Source organism: Corythoichthys intestinalis, chromosome 4 (assembly GCF_030265065.1).
Source record: "Corythoichthys intestinalis isolate RoL2023-P3 chromosome 4, ASM3026506v1, whole genome shotgun sequence".
Taxonomy (NCBI): Eukaryota; Metazoa; Chordata; class Actinopteri; order Syngnathiformes; family Syngnathidae; genus Corythoichthys; species Corythoichthys intestinalis.
This window is the reverse complement of record NC_080398.1, coordinates 46,444,752-46,469,409: the sequence shown is the minus strand read 5'-3', so window position 1 is coordinate 46,469,409 and position 24,658 is coordinate 46,444,752. Positions and strand designations below refer to the sequence as shown.

Below are 24,658 nucleotides of genomic sequence, written 5' to 3'. Positions count from 1 at the left end.
TTTTGTGTATTGAAGTGTGGTCTACATGGCCCAAAATACAAGGTCCACATATATGATTAAAACAAAAATATTCATCATTATTGTATTTTTAAAAAAAATGTACTGTATTGTACACTGGTATGAAAAAGTATCAGAACCTTTTGGAATTTCTCACATTTCTGCATAAAATCACCATCAAATGTTATCTGATTTTTGTCAAAATCACACAAATGAAAGAACAGTGTCTGCTTTAACTAAAACCGCCCAAACATTTATAGGTTTTCATATTTTAATTAGGATAGTATGCAAACAATGACAGAAGGGGGAAAAATAAGTATGTGAACCATCACATTTAATATTTTGTGCCGGTTATTGCGCCCAGTGACACTCTTAAGTTGTTGTTTAAAATGTTAACATTTGGTCCACAATTGACTCAAAGTGTGTGGTCTCAGTTTAAGTTTGTTTTTCATAGTATTTAATTAATTTCCCACCATTGACAGTGATAGACGTCCAATTCATTTAAAATGGAAGCATTGGCTCTGAATACTCATATTTCTGTGTCAGTGATGGCACTGGACGTTCATTTCATTTGGACTGGGAGGGCTAGCAGTGATGGCAGCCAATGAGTTAAATAAGGGCTGTATTCAGGGTTAACAAAAACATTATTATGTCATTTTCAAAATATTGTTTGGATTTGTCATGAGGGAGCACTTTTTAAAATGCGTGCACTGTCAGTGGTAAAGGACCTGCATATTAAAAGTGGCTATTATAATATAAAAATATCATCAATGTGTAATGCATTTGAAAATGTATTATGTACAGTACTTATTTAAAACTAAAATATCCAATTCAATTTTAATTATGGTTCACAGGTAAAACAAAACAGAATTCTATTACCTAAGATTATTTTCTAATGTAATTGAAAACAAAAAGGTTCTCTCCACTTACCGCAGAGTGGAATGTAAGTAGACCAATAAAGTGGTGAGATCATGTGCCGTGCAGCTTTCGCCAGCCCACACCTGAGCCCTTGTGCACACCTGCAAAACCGCCCTCCCACTGCGATCTCTGTTTCCTGAAAGATAATCGACAGGCAAAAACAAAAAGTAATACTTTTTCATTACTTAAAGTGTTAATATGAAAATAATACCCATACATACAGTATTTAACCAATATTTACCATGTCTTCCATTAGACAAGCTTTAAAAAAAAAAAAAAAAAAAACAACAACAACAACAAAAACATGTGCTTCAGGGGTCAAGGTGCTCCCTACCTGGCAAAATTATAGCGCCTGATGCAAGCAGCTCCTGATTAACTTCTGACATCCGTTTAGGTAGTGACAAGTTACTGTCATTGGAGGAGCTTGAAGATGACCCGAATCCAAGTGCTGTCCCATTAGCGGTTTTGGGAATGTTGGACTCTTCTGTGAGTCTAGACTTCCGATCATCACCAGTGTTGTCCTGCTGCCCTGTAAATTGTAAATACAGTGTAAATCTGAGGCCTGTAAATCTGTGCTGCTTTCTGAGAGTATACAGTATATATACAATAGATCACAATTTAAGAAAGAGGGAGAAGCTTCCTTTCACCTCCATATCTTAGAATAATAGTAATAACATTGAGTCATCCTGGAGACCAGGTGGAGTGTCAGTATGAGTCAAGAGTAATGTTGGTGTTAGAAACTTCAGCATGTTAGTCCCTAGGGGCTTTTCATAAAGATGACTCACATACACTATTGGTAACACAATTTGCACCCTTTATCCAGATTTTGGATTTGTGAAAGTGCAGCCGATGAGGATTATTCATTGCAGGTATCAATTAGCATTGATCTCACATTACACTCCAGCACAATACAAGACTGTTCTCAGTATTAAGTTCTGTGTACAAGCTCACTCAATAAACTAGAAGAAAAACCAATGTAAGTCTGTCAGGTTCAGCAGTTGTTCCTCTTGTTACTTGTTCCATTAGATGTTTTTGATATTTTCAAAAAGTGAAATATTGGTGATGTAACCAGTTTTTAATATACAAAATGTTTGTTTCATGACAGTGTTTTATAGTATTAAGCCAAATAATTCATAATTCAACTTCCCTTATGTGAAACTACAACCTTCTATTTCAATTATTTTTGGTTGACTGGCCAATTATTTTGCACCAATTTGATCAAAAATCAACTCATGAGGACAATATGCAAAACAATTAGACCAAAAAAAAAAAAAAGAAAGTAGAACAAAAACCACAGTGTCATTGGGCAGAGGGACAGTTTTTATTTTGCTGAAGGCAGTATCAGCTCTTTTGCTATTGTGTGGAGTTATTTTGCACTGAGCAACTTGGTAAGGGCAACCTTACATGATGCTTACAGTGCTAGCTGCTTTACTGATGTAACACTGACAAAGTGGGACAAATGTTGGCAATATTCGGCACATTTTCGGTGAAAAACAATCAAGCGGCTTATCAATGTGATTGGGGAATAATGTCTTTAAGTGACGTCTTAATTGATTAGGCTTCTTGCTGTCCGCTGCAAACATTTTTAGACACAGTAAACAGACTGGTCTTTCCTCGTCTCTCACTGTATTAAAAGTCAAAGCCAAACGCTATATACCTTTCGCCATATTTCCTCGTCTTAGCTCTTCATATCTCCAGTGCGCTTTGCTGTGTGCTCTTGTTTGGTTCAAAAATACCACACACACTCTGAAAATGCTTTGGCTGCGCTGAAAGGCGAAGCTTTCTATTTACCAGTCGATCTACTTCCCAACCCTCACCTATGGCCACGAGCTGTGGGTCGTGACCAAAACAACAAGATCCCAGATACAAGCGGGGGGAAATGAGTTTCCTCCGCAGGGTGTCCGGGTTTTCCTTAGACTCTGTGTCGAGCCACTACTCCTCCGCGTTGAGAGGAGCCAGTTGAGGTGGCTCGGGCATCGGGTTCGGATGCCTCCTGAATGCCTCACTGGAGAGGTGTTCTGGACATGTCCCAGCGGCGGGAGGCCCAGGGATGACCCAGGACAGGCTGGAGAGACTATGTCTCTCGGCTGGCCTAGGAACGCCTTGGGATCCCGCCGGAAGAGCTGGTTGAAGTGGCTGACCATACAATTGGTGTGCATAGCTGTCACCCCAGGAGGAAGCCTGTTCTGAAGACGGTACACAAGAAATCCCGCCCGTCTCATCAGACCATAGGACATGGTTCCAGTAATCCATGTGCTTTGTTGACATGTCTTCAGCAAACTGTTTGCGGGCTTTCTTGTGTACCGTCTTCAGAAGAGGCTTTCTCCTGGGGTGACAGCCATGCACACCAATTTGATGTAGAGTGCGGCGTATAGTCTGAGCACTAACAGGCTGACCCCCCACCTCTTCAATCTCTGCAGCAATGCTGACAGCACTCCTGTATGAGTCACATGACATTTTGGAGGGAAAATGACAAGCAGCACTCAACTTGGACATTTAGGGATGTACGTCGTTTCTAAGGGGTGTACTCAGTTTTGTTGCCAGGGGGTTATATATTAATGGCTATAGTTTGAGTTATTTTGAGGGGAAAATAAATTAACTCTATTATATAAGCTGCACACAGACTACTTTTCATTGTGTCAAAGTGGTATTTTGTCAGTGTTGTTCCATGAAAAGATATAAATAGCTGCAGAAATGCAAGGGGTGTACTCACTTTTGTGATACACTGTACGTGTGTTTCTTTTCGATTGTTTATACCAGGGGTCGGCAACCTATGACACGCGTGTCAGCACTGGCACGCGAAGGGTTAACCAGTGACACGTGAGGGCATGGCAAAAAAAAAAAAAAAAAAAAAAATGCGTGTTATGTTTATTGTCGGTTGTATCTTTATCACTTGCTGAAGCGCCCCATCTTGTGGCCGTTTTATTTATTGGTTCTAAAACAGTAGAAGAAAAATGCAAATAGGAAGTTCTTCAAATGGGATTCAGTGTGTTACATGGCAGCTCCACTCTCACAACTTGAGTGGCATTTGTGTTCTTTAGAGCAACGTCTGTGAGTATTTTGTTGTCAAATTGAGAATTACACTCTTTATATCGTCTTTAGGTTGCATGTTTGAGGGGAAATGTGTTTGATATTTCTAATTAAGAACTACTGAATACAGGCTAATTGTGTTTGCATATATGGATGGCCTTTTTGTTATTTGCAGCATTGTTGCTGATTGCATGTATTTTTTCATTGTTTTAGTTTCATAAAAAAGAAAAGCGACACATAAAGGATGACTGAAAACATCCGGAGTGTGAACCTTTTCATGTTTAGCTGTTTGGATAGCGGAAGCGAGCCCATTTACAATGTGCCTTTTTACCGGAAATTAAGGCATTTTCAGTTGCGCGCCCTGTTATTTAGGGGTTTTACGGGACCGCCCCTCTCACCCACTCTGTCTGTGGCGTTATATGCGAGCAATAATGGATTTTGAGCACACCTCCAGCTCTTCCCCAATTTCTCAACTCCTGCGCTTGTCGGATTTTTTTTTTCCCTGCGCGTTTAATTCAGCCCACGCTACTAACATGTCACGAAGCCGACCAAACAGAGAGCTGGCGGAAGTACACTGTGTTACCAATTGCACTTTTTGGTAATTGCAACTCTGCACCGTAGGGTGTAGTGGTCAGGCGATTAACGTGGCTTGTTGTAGTCGATTCGCCCGGTACTTACTTCAGAGAGGTGGTGATGTGTATAAAAACACAGTGACACGTTGGATGGTATTTTGCTGGAGACTTTAATTAACAAAACTAAAACCAGCATGGGACACAGACACTTTTCGTGGCGCTCTTCGCACAACTCTCTCTCAACACCTTGCTCCCTGCCTCTCTTTTTCTTACGCTTAACTAGTAAGCTGGTCATACTGTAGGGGACAGCGGCCCCTTGGGGGTGCTGGTAACAACTGGTTGGCTGGTTACTTCCGCTTGCTCTGTGCATTATGCCTCGGGAGCGTTGTGTGTGTGTCGCACAACAAGTGTCAAACCCAACTACGAGACAAAACATGAAATTCATGGAAAACAGGGCCAGGGATCACATTAAGGTAGGCATCTTTTGTATTTGTTATATAAAATCTAAAATTGTGCATAGAATTCACTGTTAGTGAAAAAGACAAAGTAGTCGCTTGACTTTGAAGGTTAAAACAGCCCGCTCTGTACTGTGAGAGTCCTGCACTGAGAATCATGCTCTTTCCCCTTTTCTTGATGGGTTGTGTGTGTGTTATATGTTTACATAAGATGATGCTCAAGTTTTGATATTTTCTACAATATACTTTAATTTTTTAGTTATTTGATAAAGAAGAATGGTAGTTGTAAGATTTCAACGTATGTTCATGTTGTTTTCTTTGGAGTAAAATTACAGCTATGTTGGATATAAAAATTCGGATGTGCGTCATTAATCTTGGTGTGGCACACTGATTGACAAGAAAATTTGAAAGTGGCACGCCACACCAAAAAGGTTGCTGACCCCTGGTTTATACTGTATGTATTGCACGTGAGTGGAACGTTTGCTCAATGTCAAATAAAGTAATGCACTCGTTGGCCTGGACATAGTAACGTAACTTAAATCTAAAACTTATAAAGATAGCAGAGGTCGGCCATCTTCTGGTGTAAAGTACAACCTACAAGAGGCACCTTATTTGCAGCTCTGGCTTGTTAAAAGTCAGCGATGTTCTTGTCGCAATTTTGTGACTTTGGCGCTTCAAGGGCTAAGTTGAATAGCGATTAAAAGGGATTTCCAGATCATTGCATTCAATTATACACAATGCCCAACCTTCAGGGAAATGCAGTTTTTACTTTAAGACGCAAAATGACATTTGTTTGTCCTGCACACAATTCCTTAAAAATGTGTGTCAAGTCCAATAGATGTACTAATTAGTGATGCACGATAATGCATTTTTCAGCCGATATCGATAACCGATAATTTCCTCCTCGTTCCAACCGATAACCGATAATGTCAAGCCGATAATTTTATTAAAGATTTATGTAAAATTTTAAAGTACACACAAGAGAAAATATTGCTGTGCAAAAATAATATTGCTCTTTTTTTTCATCATCAAATGTGAACAAGTAGTAGTAGTAGTAAATTCCAACATCTAAATAAAGACAGATTGTCTGACATTGTGTAATGGTAAACCTTTGGCAACAATTACTTACAGAGTAAATACATAAGTTGCACAAAAATGGCTTTAAAAGTATGCCATTCCTAAAGTATAACATTATTACACAGCAAAAACACAGCTCCTTAAGACTAGTTAAAGTCCCTTGTTTTCAGTGTAAATCTATTGGAAATAAATTAAATTAACTGCCAGCACTTTAAGTATATTTCACTCAGATTTCTTGAAGAAAAATGGCCAGCTGAAAATAAGATTAACAGCCTTATTTTAAGCAATAAATTATTATACATAATCCTAAAAAAAAAAAAAAAAAAAAAAAACCTTGTCAGAAATGTTCTTTATTCAAGAATATGTATGGTTCAAAACATTATTTGAAAGCAATTTTTTCTTGATTTAGGTGAAAAATGACCTTATTTTTTTAGATGTTTGGGCTTAATAAGAACAAATTGCAATATTTAGTTCAAGTAAGTGGAATAATCTGGCGCATTCAACTAGTCTTCAACACTCAAACAAGATGGGGAAAATTATTTGACTAGATTTAAGAAGAATGACCTGATTAAGACGTCATAAATTTAAAGCGTACTGAATGCATTACTGACTGGATGACTTCTTTGTGTCGTTTGGTGCATGTTACAATTATCAACTAACCACTGTGCCGTCATGATAAACATGGTTTGTTGACATCACCTGTGTAAATGTCCGTGGTAAAACTGATGTGATCGGCATGTCTTTCACGAAGAATCGTATAAACTGCATTATTTTTTCATCCAGGGGTTTGGCTATCGGGTCATTTCGGGAATTTCCTCCCGCCTGTGCCCTTCAGTCCGCCCGGCTGCCAAATTAGCACCCGCGCCAGGCCTCTGTCTCGAACCGGAGTGGCGGCGGCAGCTAAGTTCGTACCGGATATCCGCTCGCCCCGGCCGGCTCGCTGCGGCGCATTCGGTGCATGGCTCTGCTCTCATGCTCTACCCGCCTAGGGCGAGGCGGCGGCGGCGGCCTGCCAGACCAGCGGGCTCCGTCGGAAGAGAGCTACTTGTCAACTATAGATCTCGTGAGGTGTTTAGCCATAGATGGGAGTTTACCGCTCGCTTTGGGCTGCATTCCCAAACACCCCGACTCCGGGAGGACCGCAGCGTCTCTGTATTGTCACAAGCCCCGTAGCTTCCTTTATAGTTTATTTGTTAACAATAGCTTTTTCGTGCTAGCAGCAGCCTCATATTCGTTCCAAAAATCATTGTGATGCAGTTTTAAATGGCTGCTGGGTTAGTGCTAGTGGTGTTCAATGAGGACACTTTCTTTAGGCCTTGAGGAACTGTTTTTGTAGATGGCGAGAGCCACACTGGAAAAGCAACGCACGCTAATGAGAGCGCCTCAACACTTATGTGTAACACCGCCTCCTCTATGACGCCGTACTCCTAAACCCCTCCTCCCACAGGGGCTCCAGAGAGGGGAGGGGTTGAGCAGGCGGCAGTGAAGAAGTGGAGAAAACTGCTTGGTTGCGCACATTTGGAGGCTAAATCAAGTATATCATTATCGGATTGCATTATCGGTTGATTTTTTTATTATCTGTATTATCTGTGTGACGTCATAATTGCCATTATCGGCCGATAATTATCGGTAGCCGATATTATCGTGTATCTTTAGTACTAATGCTAAATTATTGGCCAATCAGCTATTATGCCGATCCCTAGAGGGAAGCTCAAGGGCAGTAGTAGTGCTGAGTCCAAAACAAAGTTTTCAGAAATCTTCTATAAAGTACGTAATGTGAACTTTTTTACTGCAAATACGTTTTTTTCTGTTTTCGAGTTTTACACAAGAATGTTGTCACAGATTTGATGGAAATTATGTGGAGACAAGCAGCTAACCATTATAATGTCAAACAGTCCAATGACTGTTAAGCAATGTTGACTATTACACTGTCTTCATGACAGTTTAAAAACAATCTACATTTCAGACGTCCATGGTTGTGTGTTCGATACTATCATGTTTTTGTACAGTTGGAGGCCTCTTTTACAGTCGCACTCCGTTGTGTGGGAGTGAACCCAGCCAGCACAGCCACTATTGTCTGAAAATAGTCAGTGCATTTCCTGAGCCACTGTGTAAGCAGGCCTGTGTTTGCTGCATGTTTCCTAAATTGCTTTGTTTTCACAGGAAGCGACAAACGTTGAGTAAAGCCGCTGGAGTATTGTGAAAGTCTGCCTTTTTTTTTGTCCCGTTTGGCACATCACACTGTAAAAGAAAAAGCTGTATCAGTCAGTTAGCGTGGGACTTTGTGCTCAATCAAAAAGGAAAAGAGTTTTTATTTATATCTCCTGCAGAACTTTGATTCTATATTGTTTGAATCTTTATTCTCCTTGATGGCTGATTGGTTCACAAAGGATACTTTTGTAAATGAGGCAACCCATGTGGGATCAGACCACCTCCACCATCCCTGAAAGCACTGTAAAGCCATCACATTGTCGGATGCTGTGGTCCTTCTGCTTGGTTTACAGAATCTTTTGTTGTCTTTGAAACACCGGTGAAGAAAACCTGCTTTGCAACAGCTGAAATGCAATCACCACTGAGGTCATCTTAGGAATGCAACAGGGATCTCTGATTTCTTCTAGTAGGCTACTGTGTAGTGACTTGTGTGATATGCTAGTGGCCTGGTTCTATAATATACGTAAATACAGTTTCAGTTTTTACAACTTTACTGTAATCCAATTTATTCAAAAGAAACATACAACATAAAACTCTCCTTTAATTCCTAGTCTTCAACAATGAATGAATATGTATTTATTTATGTGTATATAAACTCAAAGATACATATCTCAAATGTAATGTAACATATAATCATATCATAAATTCCATTGTCTGCCATTATTATAATACTAAAATTCTTAATCCTTTGGCGAGCATTTAGGGAATTACAGGTGGTCCCCAGATTACGAACGAGTTCCATTACTAGGCTGGCGATGTAACCCGAATTTCTGCGTAAATCAGAATTAACCCTTGATGTACCCCTAATTGCCCCACTACATCTCAAAATAACTGTCCAAAAACATGTATTACAAGACATATTAATAATATAAAGTAAAAAAATAAAGATACTGTGAGGTAAGTCATGTTAAATGCCATTATATTCAATGACTATTCGGGCTTTAAAAAAAAAAAAAAAAACTATTCGGCCTTCACGCACGAGTGAGTCGCTTTGCTGGGAGAGGGGGGATACCATGGCCGCTCAGGTCGCAAGTGTCACCTCTCTTATCGCAAGCCTGCCATTCGAACTCAAAAAAACGGATCGGGACTCGCAAGAGGAGTCGGTGCCACGGGAGAAGCAGCAGCAGCAGCATGAGAACCGGGAAGTGGGACCAAACGCCATCAGGAACTGCAGGACGGCGACAAGCTGCTGGGGGAACAGGATCCTGACATGGAAAGAACTAGGTACTGTTTACGCGACTAAAAAAATAAATAAATAAATAAATAAATAAAACACTGGAGACAGAATAGCAGACGAGACCCCAGACTCGTAAAGTCGAAATCAAGTAAGTCAGGTACGTTGTAACCCGGGGACTACCTGTACTTAAAATTATAATGTGGACCCCTAAACAATTAATGGAGGAAATGAAAATTAAAAAAAAAAAAAAAACGCGTTTATTCTAATGGTTTGATTCAATAGCGTACCGTACGATGGCTATTTTTAGACCGCATGGCTTGGCCACATGCCGATTAAACACTGCTGCTATGGCACTTGTAGAAACGACTCTAGACATTACGACCATCCACATATGAAGCATGTTTTCTTCATACGTTTTCCGAAGCCAAAAACTCATAGGGAAAAAACTCATAGGGAAAAAACAATGGCTTAAGTTGTCCAAATGACCAGTTCAATGGCAGCAAGGTGAAGCCATTCACCTTCGTACGCAGTAAACATTTTGTTGGGGCCATGGTCCTACAGATGCCAATCCTGATCCATTACCTCCCCTGAAGAGGTAAGCCATTTTGATATTTTTACTTATTTTTTAGCGTGGCGTTTTGCTGTGCAGCTTCTGTCTGACAATGAATGACCTGAAAAAAATAAAATTTTATTTATATATCACAACAGTCATTTAGGCATATTTTTCTAAAATATGGATATTTAAATAAATTAGCCATGTTTGGCCTGCCCTTGATCTCTTTGTAGTAAGCCTGTTCATGCCGACAGGTAGGCTCTAGATTTAACAGCTTTACCTTGTTATTAATGAAAATATTAAAAATGTTCGTTGGCGGTCACTGAGTAGCATTTGCGATCGCTACACAAAAATATGTATTTATATTATCACCCTGAACGCTCAGAGACATAAGACAACCAGAGGATATAATATACAAAAAACACAGGGCATATGGTGTAAATAATAGCTTGTTGAAACAGGAGAATTTCATGGTCAGTGGTGTAGGGCAATGCACACAAGAAAAACGTGTCGATAAAAAAGCTACCTCTGGATCAGGTCGGCTTTTTCCCCCATCTTTTTCAGCCCTCGACACTCAAGCCATCTCTTGAAGTGAACATTTGTATGTTCTTCCACATCTTTACCAGTGAATTTGGCACATTTTCGGACAGAGTTTGTAGGTTTAGCTTAGTAAACATCTCGTTGGTACACTATTTACATGCATCTAGCATGAGGGACAAACGAGTTTGACCCCCCCCCAGCAACAGTTGCTAACGTCATCAATATTAATGAGCAAAAGTGACTAGTTTCATGTGGTACGCTATTGGAATTATTTTAGTATCATAACTGGGAAAAAATGCATTTCTTCTCAAAGTGTGTTATCTGGAACAACCACATGTGTTATATCATTCAATTTTCATGCTACATACCCTCACAAGGGTCATAGGGGTGCTGGAGCCTATCCCAAGTGACATCAGGTGAAAGGCGGACTACGCCCTAAACCTGCTGCCGGTCAGTCACATGGCACTTCATGAGCTCTCAACCCAAGGAAAATGCCTTCCATGTATCAAAATAAAAACAGTAAGACATCACCCTCACATTATCTGTAACCTCAGTTACACTACATGAGTCAACAGAAAACAAAACAAACATGCAGGGAAAAAGACAACACACAGATGTGACTTCAGATCAGTGGATGTCGTAATTGTCTGTCAACTGTGGGCTTGTGAAGCCCTTTGAAACATTTGTTGTGATTGAAGGATATATAAATAAATGTGACAACCTTGCTTTCCAGGGTAGGGCCAAACCTGCACCCCCAACTCAAAGGTGCCAAAGAACACAGCAACTTACCTCTGAAAAGCAATCTGTCAGCAATGACAGCATTAATGTTTCACGTTTGTGAGCCGTCTCATCAAGCGATGAGCTGTTGTAGCTAGTCTTGCTGCAGGCTATCATGACAAAACCTGCGCACAGCCTGTTTTATCTCCAAGCCTTTTTTTTACACCCGCGGGTTGTGTTATTTGTGAAATAATGGGCCACAACTTATATCATATGCTTGTACCATGAGCATAGTTCTAAAGAATTAGAAGTATAAAATTCAGTCAACTTGAGAAATACTATAAAGATCCAGTATTACTATATAGGAGAAATTATATAAGAATTGCAACAAAAAAAAAATAGCCACTGGCTTAAGTCATCCTTTGAGACCACTTGCCAGCATATGCATGTGAGGGCTGAAGGATTAAAATGTTGCATAAGTTGTAAATGGCTCTCTAATGGCATGTTGTTGCCATGGTCATTGACTGGGCAAACTAAAGAAAATGTATTACCGATAAATGAGTACAGTAAAGTGCAGTTATGATCTACAGAATTATGATACTGATGAACTCTCTACATACCTGCCACTTCTTTACTACTTCTCTTCTCAGAACCAGGAAGAGAGGCCTCCACTTCCAACTTCCCGAAACGCAGAACATATCCATTCATCAGTTTTTTGGGAGAGATGTTAGCTGAGCCTCCGGAGGAAGACCTTTCTCGGTGAGCTTTACTCTGGCCATTTTTGTTATTCCTCTCCAGGGACTTGGAGCGGCGTTCCGCCCGTCTCTCTGCACTCCGTAACCCCCTCTGTAAGTAATACAAAGGTGTGCTGGGTCTAGAATCTTCACCACTGAGCCAGCCTCGACTCCCCAACCTCCGGGATAAGTGTTCTCGAGAAGAAGTGCGAGTGTCCGGGCTGCTGCCTGGTGTCACGGATCCTTCTCTTAGACTATTGTGCTCCGGACTTTCTTCCAGGATGGATTCAGTGCTCGACCCAAGGCTCATTGGGTTCTGCAGAGCTTCCATGTAGGATTTCCTGAAAAGTCTTCTGCTCTCAAATGCCACAGAGTCTCTTGGGTGACGTCTACGTGGGCCTGGATTGCTGAGGTCTGTACTAAAAGACAGCATCTTAGATGCTGGTCCTCTTTCTCTCACACTGGTGTCCTCCCCTCTTTGCTCTGTCCCACACTCTTCAGTGGGACTGATCGTAATGATGGGAGTTGTTATGTCTACTCTACTCGTGCTATGGCTATCACTGCTGGTATCCGTGTGGTTTCTGCTAGGTGAGGTGGGCTCTGAGAAAGTGGAGTCTGCTCCCTGAGAATGGAGGGACTCCCTGGAGCTGCGATGGCTGTCCAGGGTTCCCGTGGATCCGCTGGTACTGCAGGCACTGAGTTGGCCGCGGAAGGCGACTCTGCTGCAATGCGCTTGCATGATGGCTTCTGCTGTGTTGCTGACAAACAGAGGCTTGACCACGTTCTTCCACGGAGTCCTGTACACAGATTTACCAGTTGTAAGCAGGCAATTCTGTAGCGGGTGCAGGTTCCGTTCAAGTGTTACATTCTGCAGGAACTCAGCGGTGAAAACGCTGCCATACATGCTCTCCGCGACGGGGATCTCCACAATAGCCTGCCCGCTGGCCGACAAGCATTTTATCACAAGCTTGGCAGTCTTGCGGCCTAACGGTACAATTTGGAGGTAGAAGTCTCCTTGCTTTAGTCTCACTTTGTGCAAGGGGGACAGCTGCAAGATAACTTTGTCATGAATGCAGAGAGGCCACCCTTCATTATAGAGAAGCAGTCCTCGGAACCTTACCTGGGAGAAGAATAGAGAGGTACAGTTAACACCCACTCCTGGAAAACATTGGCTTTTTTGTGTCAAGGCACAGCTTTTGCTAAGACTTGCATCACAGACTGAAATATTGCCGCTATTGTTACAACATGTTTAACTTTAATGGAGAGGGCCCCACGCACATGATGAATCACTCTTACTGATCATTCATCTCAAGAGAAAAACTCGTTTTATCAGGCCTGTTTTCAGAACAACCAAAATACCAGTTGTTGTGACAGAATGTAAAAAACTGTTTTTAACAGCAATAACATAGTTTTTTAATTGGAAGTAGTACGGCTTACACAATAAAAACAAAAGTGTGTAACTATTAAAAAAAAAAAAAAACAGACGGGTGTAGTTGCCAGAATTTTAACATAACAATAACAGAAAAACTTTGAAATGCAAGTAAAATGGTATAGTTTTGTGGTGACCATAAAATGCACAGTAGATTTTTTAAAAAAAACTTGAACATTGCCATTTATACACAGTGATCCATATGTGATCAGTTTTGAAAGTGGTGGCAAAGTCACTGCACTGCTTTTGTCATTCTCCCCCTTTCTCAACCGTGATTCAAACCCATACTGACATCTTGGCAGTCGAGCATGCTGACTACTGAGCTACTGGAAACCAGCTGAAGCAATTGCTAAGCATGTTAGGAAACTTTAACCCCCTAAGAATTGAAAAGAGTGTGTTTGCAGGAGAAGCTAGACTGGGCTACTAGCTTGGCTGATAACCTTGGTTGGAGAAGGTTGACAATGGGAAAAGGAACATTGTGATGTCACCATCAACACAGTTATACTGACATACAAGTGATTTTGCAGCCATTCGCTCTAAGATGACAGTTAAAATATAGTTCTTTTCACAGTAGTTTGTTGTTGATTAGTAAAAAGCATTCCTCTGAGTTGAACATGCTAGCAAACACCAAACAGGAGAATAGAATAGAATAGAATAGAATAGAATAGAATAGAATAGAATAGAATAGAAGCATCTCCCTTTACAGTGCATGACAAGTAAAAATCTCAAAAGTGACTTGTGAGTATAAAAGTATAAATCTATCTATCTATCTATTAAGGGTGTAACGGTAAATGTATTTGTATTGAACCGTTTCGGTACTCGGTGCTCGGTTCGGAACGGAGGCGTACCAAACGAGTTTCTGACGTAATGTAACCCTTACTTTTCGAGGCTGTGAGTTGAGCGGGTTACAGTTTCTTGTGTAGATTATATTTACTCCGTCTTCTCTACTATAATGAGGACCAACACGGTAGGACAGTATAACCCAGAAACGTCAACGGCGCAAGAACGTGGCCGCCGCGAGAACGCAGTGAAACGCAGGCGTTAAAGTCAATTAGTCAATGCACACCAGTCGCAGTGCGGCCGCGTGTTAGACGCAACCCAGAAGCGGCTCAACACGATGCACGCGAAAAGAACGGCAGAGTTTATTATTTGACGTGAGACGCGGCCCTCCTGCGTCAATACTACTACCGGTAGCGAGGATCGGGTAGACCGGAAGTCACTCGTGTAAAAATACGGTGGCTCTGGTCGATTTTCAAACTAATATGCAATCGTAACCCACTTTTATAGTCCATCAGATCTCTTGAGTGGTACATCGGGGCACAGTTGACTTGTCTTTGTTGATTTACTGCTTTCTTCTCTGCTATAATAATAACCAACACGACCCCGTGTTCAATACATAACCCTACCACAACAAAACAAGCCGGAACTAATATTCACATAGGAACTAAAGTTATACAACATAAAATATACAATGTAAATGAATACTACATTACACACATCACATTTGTAAAATATAAACACATAATAAAATAAATAATAGCCCATTTAAATGAAATAAATTAAAATGACCTAAAACACCTGTAATAGTAATAATAATATGCAGATCCTGCTTACACAATTAAATTTATTAATTTTTGTGTGCCGCTTTAACTTGAGAAAATCCACCAATAAAGTTTTTGAAAACCGTTCATAAGGGAAAAAAATGATTCCATGAGGCATTTCATTTGTAGAATACATGTTAAACTCATTGGGATTGCTTTTCTCTTTAGCACAGGACTTCTTTTTTCTTCTTTCTTTCAGAAAGAAAGCTGACCAATATGCGGGGGCTGAAAGGCAAATTGTTGTTGGATTATCTTTAAATACCCGCTACCTTTTGAGCAGAATTCTAGCTTTGTATAGGCTAATGTTCCTATTGTTGAAAGCACAAAGGTGTGTAATAAACAACTAGCACATTTATATTTTGCATTTTGTTTTCTTACTGTACCGAAAATGAACCGAACCGTGACCTCAAAACCGAGGTACGTACCGAACCGAGATTTTTGTGTACTGTTACACCCCTATTATCTATCTATATCTAAATAAATATAAAATGTGTATGAGGTAGTCCTATGTTCAGGCAGCGCAAATAATCGAAGTGAAGTAGCAGCAGTTGACAGTGAAGGCATTGGAATATTGCACGTTAATACTTCACGTAAATAGTATTGCACATAAAATATGTGTGAATAGAAATGAAGTAGCAGCAGTTGACAGTGCAGGCATTGAATATTGTTCGTTAATATTGCACGTAAGTAGTATTGAATATAGAATTTTGCCTGTAAATGAATATTGGACATCGGGTGATGTGGTGTAACATATGGCAGTTCAGGGTGGAGATGGCTTTAGCAAAGAAACTGTTCGGCATTTGCATTGCAATGTGCTTCAAGTGAAGTCAAAATGTACAATCTCTATACAGAATTTAACCACTCACACAAGTTTCCTGTTGGATGATCTGAAGAATCCTTTTAGCAGGAAGCAAAAAGTCGATGAAGCAGCGGAGGCCGTCTCCACGGTACTGTCTTTCCACCACACTGAAAAGTTGCCACAGGACAGTGGAGGCTGTGGCGCTGAAGGGCCGGTACAGGGCCGACAAGGTACTTTGGATACAGCTGTCCAAAGACTCAGCGTCCTGTTAGAACCACAGATATGTTCAGTCAGATTTTTGATGTCTTATAAATCAGCGAATTATTCAGTCCATTTTGGTAATGCATTTCCATCATAAATATAATTAAAATAATACATTCTGAAAACTATAGTGATTAAGTAAAGATATTGAAACCAAGTGATCTGCACAATACATGAATGTTTTTGCTCTCCATGGCTAGGAATCAATACAATGGTATAACTGAAATGTGGCCAACAGAAAATGATCCCTTCTATACAAAACCAGAAAATTCTAGCGGAAGTTTCGGACTATAAGGCGCACCTGACTATAAGCCGCCACCCACCAAATTAGACATGAAAACGGCATTTGTTCATAGATAAGCCGCACTGGACTATAAGATGCAGCTGTCTTCACAGTATTATGAGATATTTACACCAAAAAAATATTCATCGGTAACACTTTACTTTATTTGACACCGGCATCATAAGACTGTCACAAGACCAAATGAAACACCACGAAGCTCTGAACCAATTGGCTGCAAAGCTTCATTGCTTCAAGAAACTTCAGTTGGTCATCGCTGCTCGCTTGGGGGACACAGTCAACCTCTGCTGCCACATGCTGTCAACACTGCTGTCGCCCAACATGCCTCCTAGCATACATGGCGGCGCTACAGAGAAAATGTATGTTCTGTGCAAATTATTTCTTCAGTTACTGTTCCAGCTGTTTCATTAATTGCTCATTATGGTATTTGGTACAGTGGCACCATAAGACTGTCATAAGACAATCATAATTGTGACATGACACTGCAACCAGCATTAATGAATGCATATAATAGATGTCATTTAATGTCATCTCGGAAATTATTTCACTTTTGAATGGATGTAAATCATCCAAACTGGACATAAATGGAGTTAGTGACATAATTTGCCAGATGACAATTGATGACGTCTGTCATAAGCATATTCATTAATGTGCATGACAGTGTCAAATCATAATTATGACTTCTTATGACAGTCTTATGACGCTGCTGTCAAATAAAGTGTTACCCAAATAACTCAACAAATAAGATGCACTAGACGATAAGTCATAGGATCGAAAATGAGGGGGAAAAAGTAGCGTCTTATTGTCCGAAAATTACGGTAGATTTTATAATAATTAGAATGTTGCAATAATTTTATTTTTGCACATTAAATTAGTATGCTGTCATATTATGGATGTAGATGACAGTTACACAGCGATTGTCATACTGGCCGCCTACACATATTGCAGTAAAACCACAAGACGGATAAATATTCACTGTTCCAGTTCATAATGTTACAAGTTTAACTGAACTGTTGTAATCTTGTAGAAATGACTATTTATACAGTTTCCCCTGTCCTACAGGTTTTATCCATGATTCAAGGAAAGACTACTACTATAAAATTTCTGCATATGATTTCCCAATGAAAAAGGACTCGAAAGAAACAATGTTGACAATTTTACGTAGTGGATTGATTAATGGCTTGACATGAATGACCACGATGATGACCGCTGATAAACATGGTTTATTGACAGACTGAACATGATCCCATCTATTTAGGAAGTTGGATCATGATAGGAAATATGAGCCAGTGATGATCTTTCCATCAGACAGAGGGGAAACACCTGGACCAAGTGACGTAACTTTGAGCGGATACAAACAGAACAACTGGAAAGTCCGCCCAGCACAACTTGACCTCCTATTAGCAGCCAAGTCACGTTCGTATTATCTGACCCATACATGATCTGACATGTATACATTGTACAGTATTTAGAGAAGCACTTCAGCAGAGCACATGCCCAACACGCAGCATGGTGACACTGATCTGGAGTGGTAGTCATGTTCACATCTCTTGTATTGGTGCCGTTTCAGCAGGGAGTCAAGGCCAAACATCCTTCTGCTATCTGTCCTTTCCGAATGGAACACAACAGTGAAAGAGAGACATCTGCCTCCAACGATAACCATGCAGATAGACAGTAATGCCAGGGAAAGTCCCACCATTTGGCAGCTGTGTACAATGTTGAAGAATTTTTTTCCCCAACTTTCGCTTTGCCAGATTTGCATGACAATATGAAATAAATCGAAGCATTCTATGTGCTCTAGTGGTTTGAGTCAGACAGCGTTGTGTTTCACTCTTTGTAGAACTGTTGATCTAAGCAGCTCAGTGCTGTTTATTAGAGGAGATTGAGTACAGTTCACTGCGTTGGTACACATGCCATGACTTGGCTACAAGGACCTCATTGTGATCACCGCCTCCCTAAGTGGTGTGTTCAGTACAGTGTTGGTCTCCAGAAACAAAGCACCCACCTCCATTAGTAGTCAGACAGCACTTAGCGGGACAGAAATGTTTCTCGTCCTTAGTCACTTGGCAGAAGAAGAACAACATGGTGTTTTATTAGGAGAATGCAAACAATGAGAGGAAAGCCTTCTTGACACTGTTGAAGACGGGTCACTAGGTTTCCTTTTTAGGTTCCCAAGGAAGGAAAAAAGTGCTGGTAGGGACTTGGGATTTTCAAGTTAGCACATGTACACTCCAAGTACTTTCTTAAGGAGCTACTGCCGCCATTGCCAACCGAAGTTTGAATTGTGTAATTCAGCATCATAACATTAAAGCAGAAGTTCAGAATTTTGACATTAAGACTAATCTTTTAGTTAGTGGGGGTTTAATTAGTTGGTGGAGTTGATTTCAACAAATTCCGAGCAGTTTGTAAGTTAATTGTTAGTTTCGGGGCTCCAGAGTGGCCAAGATAGCGCGAGTCAATTGGGCCAACTTAGCATGCCAATAAAAAAATGATAAAGATCTTCGAACAGATCCAACAGTCAAATAAAGTCAAAATGCAGATTAATGTTCCAAAACACCCATGCGGCCAAAACAATGTCATAAAAAACTGTCGTAATTCATTTCATTCTGCAGGACTATTTTTTTTAAGATGCGTAATACGACCACAATAGAGAGGAGTGCTTTGGACACTCGTGATCACGCTGCATTCGAGGAAGGATCAATCGGACCTATCCTGCTCGGAGGGTACAAGTTGCGACCTCAAACCGTTCCAAGTAAACGTAAACAGCAAAGATGGCTGATCGCATCGTTTTTTTTTGGGGGGGGGGGGGGGCAATCAAAAGATATATAGTAGATTGATGTAGAATAAATAAATAGTGGAAGCGTTATAATTATATTTTTCCAGATCGGAGGTTGGAAACACTGACTTCCCACCTTCCTCGAAGGCAGCATCAGTCTGAGTTAACTGGCAGCAAACTATGCTGTGGAAACAGACAGATGAAATGGGCTAAGGAAAGTTTCCACAAATTCCCTATGAAGAACGAGGAACAATATAAACTGGTTACTTGCTGCTGGCTATGACATAAAAAAATCAGCGGTGAAAAAAAAACGATGTGATATCACTCCGCCCTGCTTCACTGCAGAGATTCTGGATTACAAATGTTGCTGTTCATACTGTAATTATTGACATGCAATGGTAAGTTTGAATAACTTTATGCTGAAAGCATATACAACACTATGGATTGCATGGGTCATCGATGATTTTCATGTGTGTTTTTTATTGACATGCTAAGTAGGCTCAATTGACTAGCGCTAGCTTAGCCACTCTTTATTGTTTTAGGTGAAATGGCACCAATTGTGTTAAATGGGTACTTGTACATGATATTGTCTTAAATTGATTGAAGGCCCTTAAATTGAATGAAATCACCCTACAATATTGTTGTCCCAAAAAAATCGATATTGTAACCGTTACAATGTAACGTATTAGTTGTAGGCAAAAACTATGTACGTTAACTCCATAAATAACATTTTGGTGCAGTGGTGAATAAAGGTCAGACTTCGAAGGGTAGGGAACTGACATTATGTGGCAAAACGAACCATCATGACTAGAGATCCCGATCGATCAGGTCCGATCACGTCATTTTCAAAGTATCGGAATCGGCAAAAAAATATCGGCTATGCCTTTTTTTAATATATATATATATTTTAATTAAATCGTCTTCTAATTGTATTTAACGTCACAGACATAATATGTTACACTCATCCAGAGTCTTTAGTTTAGGCTTAAGGTAGGGTTATCAAATTTATCCCAATAACGGCGGCAATTAATTTTTTAAAAAATGTGTCACGTTAAAATATTTAACGCAATTAATGCATGCGCTGCATGACCCTCTCACTCATTGTCGCGCTCAATCTGTAATGACGCCGTTTTACCTATATAGAGAGATAAAAGTCAGCACAAAATGAGTGGAGTGAACTTTGGCAGCCTTTGGAGCGTTTATTAATTGGCTAAAGCCTTGCAGTCCCTCTCCCTATGATTAGAAATATCATGGGAAGCAATGTGGGGAAGCAAGGTGGCAATTGATCATAGTCTTAACACCTTATGTTATTTCCCAACGCAGAGAAGATATAGCAATTGGTAGCACGTTGCACAGTCATGGTTCCACTTCCCATCATGCATTTGGGATGGCCACAGTATCATTTACTGAAAGCTCAACAAATACACTAGATGGCAATATTTAGTCACAATATACAAAGTCACAAGTCTTTCTATCCGTGGATCCCTCTCACAGAAAGAATGTTAATAATGTAAATGCCATCTTGAGGATGTAGTGTCATAATAAACAAATACAGTACTTATGTCCGAGTTGTATTCATTTTTTTCTTAATGCATTGCCAAAATGTATATGATCGGAAAAAAATATCGGGAATGATTGGAATTGAATCGGGAGCAAAAAAAAAGCAATCGGATCGGGAACTATCGGGATCGGCAGGTACTCAAACTAAAACGATCGGGAGCAAAAAAACATGATCGGAACAACCCTAATCATGACAGTAGCTGAGTTTACTATCACTTTTATTCACAGTTTGACCTTGGCAGAAGCTACTTTTCATACCACAGGTGTACCCAGTGTTGTGGCAGGTGAGCGTTTATGCACATCTCACCAGTATGAGAGCTAAGCTGAGCTCTGTGGAATGCAGAGGTTGCCCCGCTTTAGACCTTTGGCCATAACACACAAACCGAGTAGGAAGTCGCGCTCTTTCGTGATCCCAGGTCTCATTGGTAAATGGCTACCTGTGTGATGCAGGAGTAAAGTAGTAATTAGTGGCCTATGGATCCAGGTGGGACACTTTTGTCTGTGGCATAGAACAATGCCCCAGGACTTTGTATATCAAGACACACAGCATTTGCTTTGCCATGAAATATGCTTAAGTCATTGAATATTTTTGTTTTGTCAGTTGGGAAGAAAATAACAATGAAAGACATTTATCAAAATAAGCATGGACAAAAGCTGCATCCCACAGAAAGGTGAAGCAAGAGTGATCGAGAGCTGTTCACTGACACATTTAGTGGGTCACGGGCACAAAAGGCTGCCTACCAGGCGTCCAGTGGACCATGAAGCCACCAGGGGAGTGTAACGGGAGAGCCCCCATAAATGCTGCTACTGAGAGCCTCACGGGCAGCAGGATGATGCCAATAGGCCACACGTTGCTCCAACCAGCTAGGCCATTTAAAGTCAAATTATTGGTCACCCTTCTACTAAGTTTGTAGGAAAACAACTTTGGATGCTAGTGCCACAAACTGTAAGTTTCGTACTATTTACCATTTCACAGAAAAAAACTTTTTCAAAACTGATATAATCCAACTATCCTGTTCACATTAATGACTAAGGTGAAAGTGAATTAAATCTTTCACGTTCTATATTTTGCAACCACAGTAAAACCAAGACACTTTAATGAGGGTTATCGCTTCATGATAACAGCTAACCTTTAAGGGTCACACACAAGTGAGATTAGGATTTAGGTAAGTCTTGAGTGGAAAAACTGACCTCCAAGCTTTTTACCATACAAAAATAAACAAATCAAGGACTATTCGGACAATGACAAAGTTGCTTAGATTTGATATACCATTAAGATCAATTTCAAAGATGAAAAGCAAAGTAAGACATTTTACAAACATATGTTATTCATCATTCAAAAAGAATACAACGGTAAGAGTGACCTATTTTCCAGTGCTCCAAAGGTAGTCATTTAATGTAAATAAATGGACTCAAATTTAAGAAAAGTGGTAACTTCGACAACATACTTACATTTTACGTTTAAGCGTACAGAGGCTTCTAGAAAAATCTGTTTTTAAAAGAGTCTCACAACAGTTAAGCGAAAGACTTGATTTATGTTGCCAGCGACTGATGTCTTTGTGTGACAAGATGTAAACAACACTAGCTGCGGGATATTGTTCTTGAGCAGCCCAAGCTGACCTCTTTGACACAATACCTTGGTATTTTACTACATTCCTCAATTAACACTTATTCATGAATAGAGTGAAATCTAGCAGTTCAATTGATCAAAGAAATTACAACACAGTCAAGGGAGATCAAGAAAGAATCCGTTGATTCTTGTGCAGGGTAAATATAGAACTGGTGCATACCAAAACAAGTTGGGAGTTGATAATGGAAAAGCTGCTTATCAAAGAGGATACAAAGTTGTGTACTTCACTGACCCCTGCAGTGATACGAAGCATTGAGTTTGGATCGTGTTTTCTCTTGTTTGAGCACTTTCACATGTGCCCAAGCATCGAAACAACATTTCAAAAGCCTGAAGAGTTGAAATAACTCTCACCCACCCACAAAACAAGTTTGTTGTCCAGAGCAGAGACTGAATTCATTCTTAAAATACAAAGGAGTCAAACTTTATCCAGTTATTATTGTAATTCAATGGACTTTAAGGGATTTCAAGAATGCCTCTGAGTGAATACGGACTGATTCTTTGTAGAATGATAGCTGCAAATATAAGTACACACAATTTATAGGATTTTTGAAGCCGCTTATAAAAATGCAAAGGACAAGCTCTTCAAAAAAAACGATTGGAGATTAATATTTTCATTAATTGTGAAAAGCATTTATCTCAAAATATCATTATTCCAAAAAACAGAAGTTTAAAATATTCGCAAACACTGTTTTTTCATTGTACCGCTACAATATGCAACATCAGCATCCATGTTTTTCCACTCATTGTTTTATGCAAAAACAAATAGACAGCTGCTTTGCTTTAGTACTAAGCACACATGAGTGTGAACACTGACACCAGTCTGCTCAATATCAGAAGTATATCGACAACTAAACGTTACTGTCGACACAATACATGCCAGCACAAGTCACCAAGTGTCAAAGCATATGTTGAGTCCATACCTTAATACTCAGGTAGTTGTCACAACTCCTTGACTTGGCTCTGGAGTGCATTTTGCCAAGTGACAGCATTTAGACACCTGATCCAGCACCAGACTCTCAAACAAGTAAGTAGTGTCAAATCCAAGTGGTACTATCCAGTGTATGATCCACGCTGCGCTGCCTGATCACCGGGTCCATTTCCAGCTCTCGTGCTTTGTGGCAGCTGGAGCTGAATAAACTCCTGCTGGGGCGTGAGAGAGGCAGTGCATTGGAGTCCCCGTCACTCACCCTCACTCCCTCCTCCTGTCCTAACCCTCCCAGCCCCAGCCCTGCCTGTCTATGCTGAGAGGCTCTTCCAGCTGGATAAATGCATATGACTCCAACTCATCATTCTAAACACATACTACCTGGTCTGCACACCCCCGCTTGCCTGGAGCCTCCAACTCTCCACCCAGCAGGGGTCGGACTCTGACTAACTCCTCTCTGGCCCACTGACCCCTTGTACCCCTACCTCCACAAGCAGCTCCCCACACCCCTTGGCCACAATGGGCCCTCTTTTGTCCCGACAATACAAATGGACTAGGGTTTCAGCTTATTCTGCTGCTTTTCAAAGGGGGGGAAAGAAAGGAAGACATCAGCACAGGGTTGGTGGTTCAGGTCACTCACGACAATAGCATTCCCCTTAATTTTGTCCGGCGAAAACACAACCCCTTAACTAGCAATTACAACCCAGTGTGACACATGCAAGACATAAGTACTTCTGTGGAAGGGGACAAATATGCAGTGTTGGGCACGTTACTTTAAAAAAGTAATTAGTTATAGTTACTCACTACTTCTTCCAAATAGTAACCGAGTTAGTTACTGAATTACTCTCTAGTAAAAGTAACTAATTTCCAGGAAAGTAACTATTTCCGTTACTTTAAAAAGAAGTTGTTGTATGTCAAAGAATTTGAAATTTTCTGAGCAGTATTCGAGTCTGTTGAATAGAGAAGAACAGACAGGTAGTTGTGTTATAGAACCTTGTAATATTTATTGCACCTCACCAGCAACAGATTTATCCTACACTTGAAGTGCAACAAAGATAAACAGTAAGATTTTTCGCCACTAGCTTTGTGGTAGTGCGTGGAGTTAGGTGCTTCAGCAGATTTGAATTGCTTACCACAGATGTCGACAAAAGCTTTGCCCCGGGACATAAATTACACTTTACATGCACGTTCTTTCCTTTATTTTCGACCAACTTGAAATAGTGTTTATATCTCCACCTTGTAAAGGACAAATTTTCCTCTGAATGCTCTGCCATCATATGCCTCTGCATCTGTTTTGCGTGTGTGTGTTTGCCACACGCGCTGTTCCGGTTTGTGTGTGAAAACACCGGCTCTGATTGGCTTACCATGACACATGACTCTAACCCTCAGCCAATC

The 24,658-nt window shown here is 40.4% G+C and overlaps 1 protein-coding gene across 6 annotated transcripts in view; it reads right to left on the bottom strand.

Moving 5' to 3' along the window:
• Nucleotides 1-23,468, bottom strand: part of zgc:158766 (uncharacterized protein LOC100009641 homolog) — a 50,100-nt gene extending 26,632 nt beyond the window's left edge. For all 6 annotated transcript variants that reach the window (XM_057833832.1, XM_057833835.1, XM_057833833.1 and 3 more), the window contains exons 1-5: nucleotides 23,259-23,468; nucleotides 15,878-16,075; nucleotides 11,868-13,101; nucleotides 1,250-1,444; nucleotides 928-1,051 (exon numbers count right to left, since the gene is read on the bottom strand). In XM_057833832.1, the coding sequence (XP_057689815.1) occupies nucleotides 928-1,051; nucleotides 1,250-1,444; nucleotides 11,868-13,101; nucleotides 15,878-16,075; nucleotides 23,259-23,327 (1,820 nt within the window). In that variant the 5' untranslated portion in view covers nucleotides 23,328-23,468. The remainder of the gene's footprint in view (nucleotides 1-927; nucleotides 1,052-1,249; nucleotides 1,445-11,867; nucleotides 13,102-15,877; nucleotides 16,076-23,258) is intronic.
• Between the last annotated feature and the right edge of the window lie 1,190 nt (nucleotides 23,469-24,658).